This window comes from Suncus etruscus, chromosome 10 (assembly GCF_024139225.1).
Source record: "Suncus etruscus isolate mSunEtr1 chromosome 10, mSunEtr1.pri.cur, whole genome shotgun sequence".
Classification (NCBI taxonomy): Eukaryota; Metazoa; Chordata; class Mammalia; order Eulipotyphla; family Soricidae; genus Suncus; species Suncus etruscus.
In genome coordinates, this window is record NC_064857.1 from 71785753 (window position 1) to 71801441 (window position 15689).

Genomic DNA, 15689 nt, shown 5'->3' on the forward strand with positions numbered 1-15689 from the left:
TTCTCCTCCATTTCTCCCTCTAGTTCCTTCATTTCTCCCTCTAGTTCCTCCATTTCTCCTATAGTTTCTGCAGCCTCAGGCCCAATGAACAGGATAGAAATAACAGACATGCCCCTAGAAGGAGGGGGGCTGTCCAGATTCATCGATGGTGACTGCCCTTAGACCCCTGTGCCAGAATGCCCTGCGATACCCTCAAAGGTGCCATCTGGGGAGGCTACCTCAGAAGTTCTCATATTTTCCTTTATACTTAAAACATGGGGGAGCTTTTCAAATGCCTACTGTCTCATTAATATTCCAGATCACATGGCTGAGGACCAGGCTCCAGCCTTGACAATGACATCAGACCCATTACTGACGCTAGGACTCAGGTACCAGTATTTTACATTTTTTGGGAAGGATTCTTATGGACAATCATCCTTGAGAATCACAGAACTCACGATGCCCAGCTCATGAGCAATGTCCTCACAGATGCTGAACCCAGCAGAGTCAGCTGTGCCCGGCAAGCCAGGCGTGCCCACACAAGTCCCTGCTTCTTCCTATAGTCACTGCATTAATCAGATGAGCTCGTTCCCTGACTAGTCCTCAAATAAGAATGGCTGAAGGGGATCAGAAAACTAAACCCATTTCCGGTGACAGTCTCTATGAAGCCAGGAGTCACCACAGCACTGTTAACACCCACATCCTTCAATCAAGCTCCCACAGCTGTCAGTCTGCTGTCCCCCCCTCCCCCGAGATGAGGACCCAGGCCTGCAGGTGTGAAAGCAGAACAACATTTGGCTTCAGGCAGCCCCTCAATAAGCCACAGGACACTCCAGGGCCACCCACCCCACCTCCATCCACTTCAGCACCTTCTCCTAGAAACCCAAGATTTGACATTCACTGCACATGGGAAACCAGGTAAGAGGAAAAACTCTGAACCAAAAGGATGAAGTGTACAGACCTCATGAAAATAAAATCCAGGACGAAACACATCATCCACTCATTTTGGGGTCCAAGAGCCCCTGCCATGGGAAAGCTGCACCTCCTTATTTGGCCAGAGGCCTCCCCACTACCAGGATACAGCTAACAAGAAATGGGCATATGCTGAAGGGCCAGCAGGGATTCCTGCCTTTAAAGCCCCAGATGAGTAAGGCCTATTCCCTGACTCTGGGCCCCATAAGACCATTAGAACATGGTCCTTCAGAATCAACCACAGAGAACTCGGGCTGCCGCTCTGGCTGATCCAGGGGCACTGAGCATGAATTTCAACAGCCTCAGACTTCTGCAAGTGGAAAGAGCACTGGACATGCACCCCACAGCCCTCAGTTTCCAGCAACCAGACCAGGGAAAGGGACAACAGTGTTGTTCCTAGGACATAGATCTAAGTTCTAGAAACAGCTTCACAATCAAGCAAAGCTGCTGTCCTCTCAACTGAAGGTTCAGCTCCACAAAGCCCTTTGATTGGGCTGAATGTGCCCAGTAACAAGGCTGAAAGGTCCAGGCATGGAGCCGAGAAGCATCTTTGACCATAAGAAGGACGGAAACTTCCCCATCCTCGGGTTACCCCATTAAGAGTAAGAGTGACGCCACCTCCGAGAACCCACCTGAAAAGGCCAATCTCCTTAGGATGGGAGGCAGCCAACAAGTCTATTAAGCAAAGGAGGCTCCAAAGGGAAGGATTCAAAGCTAAACAGGAAACCAGTGCAAATGCTGGGCGACACTGAGGCACCAACTGAACCCTGCGCAGTGTCCAAGGATCTGCCCTGGCCTGGTCGGGGACTCTGCTGCCAAGAGTAATTGGTGTACGTTTGTCTGGAGAAATACACAGCAAAAGCATTTTCAGATCCATGTGGATCTGCAGGGCCACAGTGAGAAACACAGGGATGAAGAGTGTTGAGGCAGGGAATGTGCTCTCCACCAGGGCTCTGCCGGGACCCTATGGCCTGTTTTTCTTTTTTTTGGTTGTTGGTTTTTGGGTCACACCTGGCAGCACTCAGGGGCTACTCCTGGCTCAAAAATCTCCTGGGGGGTGGGGGAGGGGGCGGAGAGGTAGCATGGAGGTAGGGCGTTTGCCTTGCATACAGAATGATGGTGGTTTGAATCCCAGCATCCCATATGGTACCCCGAGCCTGCTGGGGGCAATTTCTGAGTGTAGAGCCAGGAGTAGCCCTTGAGCGCTACCGGGTGTGACCCAAAAACCAAAAATCGCTCCTGGCAGGCATGGGGTACCATATTAGATGCCAGGAATTGAACCACCGACTGTCCTAGATCTGCTGTGTGCAAGGCAAACGCCCTTCTTGGAGACAGCCCCAACAGTACTCAGGAGAACACATGTTGCTGAAGGTCAATCCTGAGTCTCTTACCTATGAAGCCTACAACTTAGTCCCTGGAGTTACCTCCCAGCCCAAATATCTGTCAGTCCATAGAAGAAAACCTGAGTGCTCTAGGTAGCAGTGCAAGATACCCAGCAGCCAAAGAACGGCTGCAGAGAGAAGAGCAGATGGAATTGACATTGTCAATTTGCTCCAGGGACCTAGGGAACCCAGATCCCAGTCAAGAGGACCTTAACAGGGCTGAAGCAATAGAACAGCAGGAAGTGCACTTGCCTTGCATGTGGCCAACCCATGTTCGATCCCTACATTGCATATGGTACTCTGAGCACCACCAGGAGCGTTGCCAGGTGTGACTCAAAAATTAAAAAATTAGGGGTCAGAGTGATGGTGCAAGTGGTAGGGCATTTGCCTTGCATGTGCTAACCTAGGACGGACCACACACGGCTGGATCTCCTGTGTTCCATATGCACCCCCCCAATCCAGGAGCGATTTCTGAGCACATAGCCAGGAGTAACCCCTATATCAAACACATAGACACACACACACACACACACACACAAAGCAACAGCAATAGCTGCACTTACTCTCTCCCCTCATATCACAGTGGCTTGGCAATGGATTTCCACTCCAGCTCATTCTATAAGAACAGTCTGAAGAGCAGAAGTCAAGCCAGTAGCTAAAGCATCTTGTGCCCTGGAACCCATATCATGTTTCCTTTAAAAGCCTGATGCCGGGTCTGAATAATAGTTCAGTGGGCTGTGGCTTTGCATACAGGAGGTCCTAGGCTGATACTCCACATTGCCTGGTCTCTGAGCATCACCAGGAGAAAACCTCAAGCACTGAGTTCGAAGTTGTCCATGAGCATCGCTGGGAAAGGTTACATCAAAATTTCCAAAGTCGGGGCTGGAGAGATAGCATGGAGGTAAGGTGTTTGCCTTGCATGCAGAAGGTTGGTGGTTCGAATCCCGGCATCCCAGATAGTCTCCCGAGCCTACCAGGAGCGATTTCTGAATGTAGAGCCAGGAGTAACCCCTAAGCGCTGCTGGGTGTGACCCAAAAACCAAAAACATAAATAAAAATAAATTGAAAGTCACAATGAAAAATAAATAGAGACGCAGAGGACCTGTGATGTTCTCTCTAAGGACTACCGCTCATCCCCACCTCCAGCTCCTCTTTCATCATGCCTGGATGCTAACCTGGGCCCTACGTGGCCATCTATCTTTCCCACCTTTACACTGACAACACCTCTGTTATTAGTCTTCCTTACTAAATGTGATTAAATATTAAATGAAGCTCACACTTATCATGCCCAGGCTGCACCCTGTTTGCCTCTGCCTGGCTTCTGGAAGCAGAGGAGGAAAAGTTCTCACTCCAAGTGGCAAGTGCCTGCTAACAACATTCAACAAATGGAAACAAAAACATGGGCTCCCAGGCCCGGAGAGATAGCACAGCGGTGTTTGCCTTGCAAGCAGCCGATATAGGACCTAAGGTGGTTGGTTCGAATCCCGGTGTCCCATATGGTCCACTGTGCCTGCCAGGAGCTATTTCTGAGCAGATAGCCAGGAGTAACCCTTGAGCACTGCCGAGTGTGGCCCAAAAAACAAAACAAAACAAAACAAAAAACATGGGCTCCCAAGCAGGTGGTACGGCATGTATCATGTACCAACTTCTCAGTCTCAGCATCAAAGCTCTGTAAGGAGAAAGCAAGCAAGGTGCAGCATGAAGACCCCCAAAGTCAACCAGAGCACTTGCATCTGTGCTGGCAGAAGCAGAAAATGGAAACATAGGGTGTCTAATTTACAAACCCACTTACAGACCCAGGGAATGGTGGTGTTTGTCCGTTAATACTCTCCACTCCCAGAGCCCTGGGGTGGGGGGAGCACAAGGGGAACTGAGCAGTGACGTCTGTTTGCTTGTTCTTCATCCCCCACTTCCCAAGCCAAAGCACTACAGATGCAGCAGACAGTGTGATGAGCCCCCAAGGCTTAAAACACTCCCAGAAAGAAAAAATGGAAATGAAGGGCGAAAACAGGATTCTCTACACACTCCCCAAAAACTGACTCCAGGGATTCTGATGGAAGCCAGAGAGGAACACGGTCACAGAATTTTTCATACTCTGGGCTTACAAGCACTCAGCGTTCCATGGGTGATTCTCCTCGTCGTTAAGGTCCAGTGTTCAGAAATCAGTAACTCAGCCAGTCTGCAAACAGTTGGGGTGTACTGTCATTTCCTGACCTAACCAGAAAACCACAGGGACAGAATGCCAGCAAGAACTCGTCACATGTGTCCGGGGAAACACACCTCCCTCTTCCATTCAATCAGGCTGGGGAGAGCAGGGTGCTTCCCTTCCATACTCCATCCTGACTCCACACTCCATATTCCATCTCTCTCTCTCTCTCTCTCTCTCTCTCTCTCTCTCTCTCTCTCTCTCTCTCTCTCTCTCTCTCTCTCACTCTGTCACTCTGCTTCTCTGTCTCTCTGTCTCTGTCTGTCTGTCTGTCTGTCTGTCTGTCTCTCTCTCTCTCTCTCTCTCTCTCTCTCTCTCTCTCTCTCTCTCTCTCTCTCCAATCCTGGCATCCCATTTGATCCCTTAAGTAATGCCACAAGTAAACCCTGAGCACAGAGCCAGGAGTAACCCCTGTGCATTGCTGGGTACTGCTCCCCCCTCCAAAAAAAAGAAAAAGTAAAGTGAGACTGGAGCAATCATATAGCAGAGAGGGTATTTGCCTTACATATGGCCAACCCCAAGATCCCTGGTATCCCATGTGGTTTCCCTAAAACCCCAGCAGTGAGCTCTGAGCCAGGAGTAACCCCTGAGCACCACCAGGTGTGGCCCAAAAGCAAACAAACAAAAACAAAGCCCTGGAGCAGGAGCAATAGCACAGCTGGTAAGGCATTTGTCTTGCACACTGCCAACCTAGTAGCTAGGTTCGATCCCTTGCATCCCACATGGTCCCCCAAACCTGCCAGGAGTAACCCCTAAGCACTGCTGGGTGTAGTCAAAACAAACAAAAGCCCTTCCATCTAAAACATTAATTTTCAGCCTTGGAAAGGTCCTTGGTCCTTGCTGTCCACCAAGGAAGTCCAAAGCACTCTGTGAACAGTCCCCGGCGCAATCCAGACTATGTCCCTTCCATACAAATGCAGCCTCAGAGCTGAAATGAGGCCACAAGTGGGGGTCTGCTGGACTCCACATCCTGGGCTGTGCCATCACCAGCCAACCATGGAAGGAGATGGGGTCCTTGGGAGATGGGTCCACAACAGCTGAGTCCCCTGGATCTTTCTCATTTCCTACACTAGAGAACATTCACCTGGTAGCGGTGGAGTGTCACACTGCACCAGAGAGCCCTGAAGCCTGTGGAACAGTGAGCCTGGGCTCTGTGAAAAGGTAATTCCACCAAGGACTCACCAAACATCCTACTCCCTAATCCCTTCCACCTTCCTCCTTCCCTCTGTCTTCCCCCACCTCTGCCCCCTTACCCTCATCTTCTCTCTTCTTGCTGCTGTTGCTCCAGTGACCTGAGTTGTGCACTTGACTGTGGCACTGGCCAATGATAGCAAGTGAGTTGGGTGGCCCTGACCACACACTCCAGGGTACCACCAGGCTCTCTCTCAGTTCAGAGAGCAGTGCTGGGGATGAAAGACGCAGCTTCCAGACAGCAAAGCGAGGAATCTACCACTGAGCCACTCCAAACCCCGAAAATTGCAGATATGGGGGCTTGGAACCCATGTCCAAGGATATCAAGGAACTAAATCATTAAATGTGCAAATGTGTAGCAGGAGAAATCGCACAGGATAGAACAGATTTACCTTGCACGGAGCTAAACCAGTCCATTTTCAGGACCGCACAGGGCCTCCCAAGTACTGACACAAGTGAGCCCCAAACACCAATAGATCGATAGTGTGGCCCCCCCATATCCAATATGTAAATAATAAACCATAAAATAAAGTTGAAAACATTTAAAAAACAAATAAAAGGGGCCCGGAGAAATAGCACAGCGGCGTTTGCCTTGCAAACAGCCGATCCAGGACCAAAGGTGGTTGGTTCGAATCCCGGTGTCCCATATGGTCCCCCGTGCCTGCCAGGAGCTATTTCTGAGCAGACAGCCAGGAGTAACCCCTGAGCAATGCCAGGTGTGACCCAAAAACCAAAAAAAAAAAACAAACAAAAAACGAATAAAAGGTAAAAATGCATGAACCAAGCCAAGACTGAACAGGTAGAAACCAGGCCCTTGTCAGGGCACCCAGGGTCCCTGTGTGTGCCCATGCACACACAGGCACAGAAATACTTACCTCTCCCCCAGAGCTGAGCACACACCAGAGCCACGCCCCGGACCCCTAAAACCTCGCACCTCTAGCCTGCAGCAGTGCCCTCAGCCTGTATTGGAGAGATGGGTCTGTGGTCACTGCAAGCCTTTCCAAGATCCATCTTCATAGGACAAGGTAGCACATCCAGCCTCGGGCACTGGACGCACATATAAGTTGTAGGGGAGGAGCCAAGGTTTAGGCCATCCCCCAGCCTGCTGTATGTCCTAATACCCAGTGTGAGGAGAGCCAGGATGGAACTCCCAGATCCTCCTGGACAGATCTGAGATAAGGACTGGGTTCACAGGAGGACTCAGAGCATCTTCTGCCACCACCCCCCAGATCATCATCAGTGATGGCGACTGTGGGAGAGTTGGAAGACCAGAATCAGGATGATTCACAAGTATCCAGGAATTGGGTCTGGAGCGATAGCATAGCAGTAGGGCATTTGCCTTGCACACTGCTGACCCAGGACAGACTTTGGTTCCATCCCGGGCATCCCATATAGTCCAAATCCCATTTGGGTTTTGGCAGAGTCAGGAGTGACCCTTGAGTGCCACCGGGTGTGGCCCAAAAACTAGCAAACAAAAATGACTCCAAGCATAGAAGGGGAGTGAGCACAAGAGGCTGGAGAACATGTTGGCATTGCACAGGACCCCAAGTCTGACCCCGGCACTGCATAGCCTCACAAACACAGCCAGGTATAGCCCTGGTGGCCCCAAAAATTTCTGGGGAGGCCCCAAAGCAAAACCAGAAATCCTGTGCACCCAAGAAGAAAAGCTATGACCAGAAGGAAGTACTTATGGTATGTGTATAGAGGGCAGGAGATCCTCAGTCCAACCATATCCCTCCTCCAAAAGTAGCCAAAGAAAAGCAAGAGGAAATCTAATGACTCCTAACACACCCACAATCAGAAACATCACTTTTACCACTAAAAATTTCGTTGGTTCGTTGTTTTTTGTTTTTCCGTTTGTTGAAAAATTGTTTCTGGGCCCGGAGAGATAGCACAGCGGCATTTGCCTTGCAAGCAGCCGATCCAGGACCAAAGGTGGTTGGTTCGAATCCCGGTGTCCCATATGGTCCCCCGTGCCTGCCAGGAGCTATTTCTGAGCAGACAGCCAGGAGTAACCCCTGAGCACCGCTAGGTGTGGCCCCAAAACAAAAACAAAAAACAAAAAAGAAAAATTGTTTCTAAATCTAATTTCCTAGCCTCATCTCTAAATTATGCATCAACCCCCAAGCCAGGAGCAACATCACAAACAGTTGAAACATTGCCACCTATAGTCAGAAAAATGGAATTTATTTGTTTAGATTGTGACCTGGAAGAGAAATAATACAAAACCAGAAAGCAGCCTTTTCTCACGCATCTCAGACCCTTCACCGCTCACTCTAACACTTAATATCACCATTATAATACTCGACATTATTTAGATCCTTGCTACCAGAACAGTCAAATAATCTATCCACAGTTTGTTTTATGGTGAACACATAGATCAGGAAGATAAGAAACACTACCTCAAAAGCATACCACCATCAAAATAGTGTTAGGATCTGATTTATCATTGTTACTCATCTAAGAGTAAACTCATCTAAGTAACTTATCATTAGTAACTTATCTAAGAGTAAATAAACCCAGGTTACTCATCAGGAACCATCCCCAATTTATTTATTTTTTTTTTAGTGAAAACTGTAGTCTTCATTTCTACAAACTTTGTTCATATGAATAAGTGCTTTTTATCATACAGGAACTCTATATCCAAGGTAAGCTGTAGATTCCAAACAGAGAACCAAAAGCTTAATGACTTCTTATATGTGTGGGTTGATATTTTCTTCTATCCAATAGTTCATTTGTTTTTGCTTTGGTGATGCAGAAAGTTCTGAGTTTGAAGGATCGCACTTGCTTATTTCTTGCTGAGTTTTCCTTCATGGTGATGGAGTTAGAGCACCAAAGATAACTCCAAAGCCTCTAGCCTGCAAACTTGTTGCACCTTATAGGTTTGGGTAGAAGCCTAAATTTAAGGACATCGGTAAACTCAGTTTAAAGGGATTACTTAGGAGCTGAAGAGAGAGTACATGGTTTCAGACACTTACTTTGCATGTGAACTGACCCCAGTTCTAGTAGTAGCACTGGTGGAGTGTTTGATCCCTGAACACTGAAAGGTGTGGCCCAAAAACAAAGAGAGAGAAGGAGAGAAATGAAATCCTTTAAAATTCCCAGCATGGGACGGGCCAGAGAGAGAGCATGGAGGTAGGGTGTTTGCCTTGCATGCAGAAGGATGGTGGTGGTTCGAATCCCGGCATCCCATATGGTCCCCTGAGCCTGCCAGGAGCGATTTCTAAGCATAGAGCCAGGAGTAACTCTGAGAGCTGCTGAATGTGACCAAAAAATAATAATAATTTTTTCCAGCATGGGGGCCGGAGTGGTGGCACAGCGGTAGGGCCTTGATGCGGCTGACCTAAGACGGACTGCAGTTCCATCCCCCGACATCCCTTATGGTCCCCCAAGCCAGGAGTAACCCCTGAGGGTCAATGGGTGTGGCCCAAAAACAAGACAAAAATTTCGAGCTTGGCAGTAGGGGATTTGCTGCACACTGCTAACCCAGGACAGACCCGGATTCAATCGCTAGCATCTTGTATGGTCCCCAAGCCTGCCTGGAGCAATTTCTGAGCACAGAGCCAGGAGTAACCCCAGAGTGCTACTGGGTATGGTCCCAAAAACAAAATAATAATAATTCCAGCATGACCTCATCCTGTTCAAGTGAAGCTAGCATGTCCCCTAGTCTGCCACTCTGTGGAAGTAGCTGTATAAGACTGAAAGGTGATTCGGGTGGCAAAGGAAATAAACTTTCTCTCCCAGCAAGTGCAGAAACAATTGAGCCAGAGTGGGAAGCAATGCTGCAGCCAGGTTGCTGGCTCCAGAGCCCTGGGTTCCAAACCAGCAACTGAAGTGACCTCCCCTCCTCCTTCAGCCCCACCTAACCGGACCCCCACAACACACTGGGAGTAGCCGTGGGCACTACGAGGTGCAGACAAAAAAGGAAAAAAAAACATGGGGGGGGGCATGTCTCAACAATGTCCCATTCTCAAACTGTTTGTTCACAGCCAGGATTTATTTATTCCTTGACATTGTTCCTGAGCCTTCTGCTTCTGGATTTCAAACATACTGATACTTCCAGTACCCCCAGAAAACTTTCTAGGGATGTGTCCTGGGGACTTGAGCACTTCCAGGTTTGACGAAATGCCCAAGCATCCTTTGAAACTGCTCTATGGTAACAAAACTGCAGCCCTCAGAGCATTCCCATTTGGCCCTAGTCCTCACCCCTTTGAATATCAGATCCATTCCTTAAAAAAAAAAAAAAAGAAAAGAAAAGAAAAGAAGGAAAGAAACCACTTTTCAGGAACGACCTAGAGAATTCAGATGAAAATTCTGACTTAATGAAACAACTTGAAGCATGAGCTGTCAGTTTCTACAAGTTCCATAGACTCCTGGAGGAGATTTTTTTTTTAAATCTTCCAGATGTAAAATTCAAAACAATGATATTACATTTGCCAATTTTAAAAACTGCTTCTAGAAGGCACAATATAGCCTCCGCCCTTTGGTGAGGGGCAGACATTTTTTTCCCATTCTTTTTTATTTTTGTTTTTTGTTTTTTTGGGCCACACCCATTTGATGCTCAGGGGTTACTCCTGGCTAAGTGCTCAGAAATTGCCCCTGGCTTGGGGGAACCATATGGGATGCCAAGGGATGGAACCGCAGTCCTTCCTTGGCTAGAGCTTGCAAGTCAGACACCTTACCTCTAGCGCCACCTCTCCGGCCCCGGGGCAGACATTTTTGAGATTTTTTTGAAGGGTTGGGTTTTTTTTTTTGGGGGGGGGGGGTTTGACATTCTTAAAACATTTGCCATCCAGACCCAGATTGTTAACCACAGTGGCTCATGGCTGGTCTGCACACGGAGCTTCATCCAGTAAAACTAGGCCTGACTCCAGCAGCTCAAGTTTAGAACGTCTCCCTCTAGAAGTTGTGGTCTTTCAGCATCCACCTTTCAATCCCAACCATCCCGAGCAGATTGTAAACTTGGCACATTTGCAGAGAGGGCAGGCGGGGACTCCCTACAGCTCTTGCAAACGTCCAGGGATCACGGCTTCCAGCTCCTCAGCTATTCTTGGCTAGCCAGGTGGCATAGCAGGCAGGTGATCTGCATCTTTGCTGATGCCCACAGACCAGCAAGTTCCTTATTCAAGCCTTTTCGCTGAGACAGAAAGAGATGAAATCTGATTAGCAATGGCCTTAAAAAGGCTTGATTGCAGGTATTGAAAAAGGCTGGTTTCGGGTCATCCCAGGTTTCCAATTCTAAAACACTCTTGTTTTCATAGTCTGGGTGCAACACCGAGGGCAGACGCAGAAAGTCAAGTCTAGCCCAGGCTGACGACAGTCGCTCTTCTCTGACTCAGCATTACACAAAATCATGGTGCACCTTACAATCAAGAACCTCTTGAAGAAAAGAGCGAGGCCAGAGGGCCACAGACCATGTTTCTACGGTGTAGGTGGATCTCTGCAAAGAAGCAAGCAGGGAACAGGGAAGACAGTGGCCGCTACCAACTGTAGCGCTGCCATGGGCCATGGCTCAGACCACTAATTGCTGCCAGCTGAGAAGTCAGCCTCAGTGACGTCAGTTTTCTAAGGGGGCTCCTGGCCCATGCTGGCCTGCAAGCCATCAGTTTACCCACCATTTATCTCTGGGCTTTCATTATACTGAATTATTCAACAGCTATGGGGCTGGGAATATGGTTCACGGTGTAGAGGGCAGGCCTTGCATGTAGGAGGGGCATAATAAGCACAGCCACAGCATGACCAGGTATAGATAGCCCTGGGGGTCTTCAAGCCCTGTAGGGTGTGACCTCTACAACAATTTTTAATTTTAACAATTTTTAAAAATGTATAAAAGCCTTTCAAGATGCCTGAAAAGCAAATGAAGATGTTAAGAATTATACCTGGGGGTTGGGGTAATGTGGAGCCAAGCACAGTGGGGAGGGCATTTGCTTTACAGGGTTCTATTCCCAGCATCGCATATGGTTCACAGAGCCTGCTCAGGAGTGATTCCTGAGTGCAGAGCCAGGGGTATCACCTGAGCACTCCAGGTGTGGCCCAAAGACAAAAAAAAAATTATGCTGGTGACCAGTGAGGTAGTTTGGCCATACAGACCTGCCTTGCATGTATGAGACGTGCGTGTGTGCGCACACACACACACACCAGTGGGGATCCCCAGCATCTCCCTCCAGGCTGAACATCATGCTGAGAGCACTGGAGTGGGATCCACACCATTGCACATGTGTGACCCCCAAAGCAGGTGAACCCAGGTGTTGCAACAACAAAAAAAAGTTGGAGGAGAGGGAAACTCATTCCCGTGATTTCAGAAAAACTGGGTTCAAGTAAGTTTTGGCTTCTTATTCACTCCCTGTGTGTCCTGTCCCGAACACTTTACCTCTTTGAGCCACAGCACCTCGATCTGTCAATCACAACTCACTTCACAGGGCGCTTTGAACTGAATGGACACAGCTAAGTACAAAGCACAGGAAACACTAGCCAAGGGCTGTCACTGAATTAAGGCAGGAGGGTTTCAATGTGCACATGCTAGCCCAGTCTAAACATACATATACACACACACATACACACACACCACAAAGCTTCATGTGACATGTAGTAAGAGTCCTGTCATTCCAACTTTTTCTTTCCCCTGCCTTTTCCATAAAGCTTCATACCTTCCTATTATAGGCAACTCTTAACAGTCACAGACAAAAGGCAGCTCCAGGGAGTCCAAAACAAATGAAGACTAACAAACAAACAAAAACTGTAAGGAACTCAGCCAAAAGGCAAGAAACTAGTTCAAACTACTCTGGTTCCCAAACCTAACCTGGGCCTGGGCCCTGACACTCAGGTTCGGCTCACTGCTCTGACTCTCAGGCCTTCCTCAGATGGTGACCTCAGATCAGGTTGCCTAAAATGACCTGCTTTAAAATCAGGGCGAGCAGGAACCATCCAACACGGCAGAGCAATTTTAGCCCAAAGACAGAAAATCACCAACAGCCCCTGCGTGCAAAAAGCTATTAGGAATTCTCTTTCCTGTGACCATTCCGACAGACCCAGGCCCAGCCCCTCATCTCTGTTGGAGATGACCACAGCCCATCAGAGCAGCTCTACCTTGGGGTCATGGGTCAAGAGTCCCTAAGGCAGGCCTGCGCCAGAGCAGCTGTCTCTAGCTTCCGTCCATCTCTAGTGAATGTGCAAACTGCCCCATTAAGACATTCCCCGGTGGGCAGATTCCCATTTTGCTAAAATGGCTCTTCCAACATTGCAACCAGCCACATCCCGGGCGATGCTGTGTGGCCTTCAGGCCCAGTGTGTGTGTGCCTGTGAACAAGCTGGCGCTCCCCGAGTTTACTGAACATGCCTTGGCAATGCCACCCTGCCCTTCCAGTGGGCATTCTACGTCCAGAGCTGGTTAAAAATCTTCCTATTCTTCCTCAGACTCAATCCGGAAGAGAGAGGGAGCCTGGCCAATTCGACGCACAGTTGTTAATATTCTACGATGGCTTTCCCTAGTTTTCTGAAGGGCAGCCTGACAGCGCGAAGCCTCCCATCCATGAGCCAGTACCAGAGAAATGTGAAGTCATTCAAGCAGTCCTGCCTTTTTTTCACACTGGGAGGGGAAGCTGTGAAGGTAAACAGATGTGATTTCTGCATTAGAAAAGTGTGCGCAAGTCCATAGTCTCAGCAACATCAGAGTCTTTCTGCCTCTCAGAAACTGCCAGCAGAAACCCAAAGACCCCGCCAGGAATGTTCAGCAGAGAATCCCCTGTGCACAAACCCACACAGCCCGCATGTTTATATCCCTTCCACTCTTCCCCTTCCCACTCGACACCAGATAAGACCAATGCTGACACCTCCGGACAGCAATCTGCAGCAAGCTGGGCTCCCCAAGATTGTGACACTAGCTATGGATGTAAACAAAGCACAGAGCACAGCGGCATCTGTTTGATCCTTTGATCCAGATGCATTTATCCTAACGTGCAAAAGGCAAATGTGTTTGGGGAGCGCTTAATAATCATGTAGTTGAAAGGGGTGGCAGAGAAGGAGAGACCCAAGAGGAAACACAATCCTCTTCATCTCCCACAAGACCGCAAACCCTTTCTGAAATGTCGGTGTATCTCAAGCCCTTGTTCAAGGCTCACTGCCTGTGCGCCACTGCCAGCCACTAATTACATGGAGATGAAGAGAAGGAAAGAGAAGGGAAGAGATGGCTGGGGAGGCAGGGAAAGGAAAATCCTCCCGGTACATGAAACAATGCCACGCACTTTCCCCCCATCCTCCGGGGGGGGGGGGGAGAAGGAAAATTATTTACACAGCACATTATGGCAGGATAAAAGAATGGGAAATGTAAATGACACACTATTTGTGTGGCCATCATTCTATACACACACACACACACACACACACACACACACACACACACACACTCGAGGAAGAAGGGCTGCTGATAATAGAGGCCATAACAGTGGGCAGGTCTCCGATGATAAGGGCCTCTCCGATGAACCCCACCCCCACCTCCAGAGAAAAGAAGAGATCTCGGGGGGGGAAAAAAAAGGGAGAGGGAGAAAGAAAGATCGAGAAAGCCCAGCCTTTCCAGGTATCAACTTTTCATGAAATGCACAAGCAGGCTCAGAAATAAATAGCTCCCTGCTGAGTAATGTTGCCTGAGCTGTAAATTTACCTCTCGGAAAGGGGCGTCAGACCTGAGCGCGCACCCCGCCGGCTGGCTAAACCCCTCCTACCTGCCCCATCAGGGCCTGCCAAGGGGGTCCCCAACCCCCCTTTTTGGGCTGAGCCGCACACCAATAAGAAAGAGCAGAGCAGAGCGAGGCTGGTCGCGAGAGGGCCGGCCAGTGATTTAGCAGGATCGCTTCCAGAGCGGGCGAAAACAAAGCCCCTCTCTCTCCACTCCGGACCACCACCCCGGGGCGCGCGGCTCTATTAGGGAACGGGACCGCTCGGCGCCTTTCGTCTCTCCAAAAGGGGCCGGGGGCTGCTGCGCTTGGAATCCTCGGGAGGAAAAGGGGAAAGTCAACAGAAAAAATAATAATAATAATAATGAAGGCAGGACTGCAAGCGTCCTCCAAGTTTCCCGTCGCACCTGCTACCCTCTACTCCCCGGCAGCCGCCCCCCACCACCAGCCCCCCGACTCCCCACGGGCACCCCAGGGCCAGAAACGCAGCTGCGCGCAGTTGCACACCCTCGGGGCCCGCCGCGCCAGGCACCCGCTTACGCACCGCGCGCTGCGGACACCACCGTTCCCCAAAGTTCCTGGGGGAGACCTTTCGATTCGGGGTGCCCCTTCGCCCACAAGTGACACCGGGCCCAGGGAGCCGTGGCTGGGGCCGAGGGAGCTGCACGATCCCTCCTCCCGCCGCACAATCGGGAGACCCCGTCGTGGGCACCCCTGGCTGGCTGGCAAGCTGGCAGGGCGACGCGCCTCTTTATTTACAAACAATGCGCTTGGCTCTTTGGGGTGGCTTTGGAGCCGGGGAAGGGACGCAGGGCCCCAGCCCCCAAGCTCCGTCCCTGCGGGGCAGCATGCTGCGTCTGGGGGTTCCCCGGCTTGGCAAGTCCGCACCCCCTCGCCGGAGAGCCCCGGGGCGCGCGGAGGCTCCGGACGCCGCTCACCTCGTCTTCCGAAAGTCCGTACACCGGCTCCCCGAGTCCGGTCGCCATGGAGCCGGAGCCCCGCGCCGGAGGAGCCCGCCCAGCCGGGCGCTCCCCTCCCGGCTCTTCGCCTCCTTTCGTGCGGGCCCCGGCAGGCAGGTGAGGGAGCCCGAGCGCGCTGCGCTCCCCGCGCAAGGCTGCGGGTCGGCTCCTGCGAGTGCGCTCCGACCGACCGACCGGCCCGGCTCCCCTGGGCTCCCCGGGGCTCCCCTGGGCTCGCGGCCGCCGCTCTCCGCCGCCCCCGCGCCCGCTCCGGCCGCCCCGCTCTCCCTCTCCTCCCCGGCCCTGCGCGCAGGCCGCCTCCGCCCACCCG

General features: G+C 50.5%; 1 protein-coding gene across 4 annotated transcripts in view; it reads right to left on the bottom strand.

The window, feature by feature from the left end:
• NEDD4L (NEDD4 like E3 ubiquitin protein ligase) overlaps positions 1–15489 on the bottom strand; it is a 288404-nt gene extending 272915 nt beyond the window's left edge. For all 4 annotated transcript variants that reach the window (XM_049782053.1, XM_049782051.1, XM_049782050.1 and 1 more), the window contains exon 1: positions 15338–15489. In XM_049782053.1, coding sequence (XP_049638010.1) covers positions 15338–15385 — 48 coding nt within the window. In that variant the 5' untranslated portion in view covers positions 15386–15489. The remainder of the gene's footprint in view (positions 1–15337) is intronic.
• Positions 15490–15689: the final 200 nt, after the last annotated feature.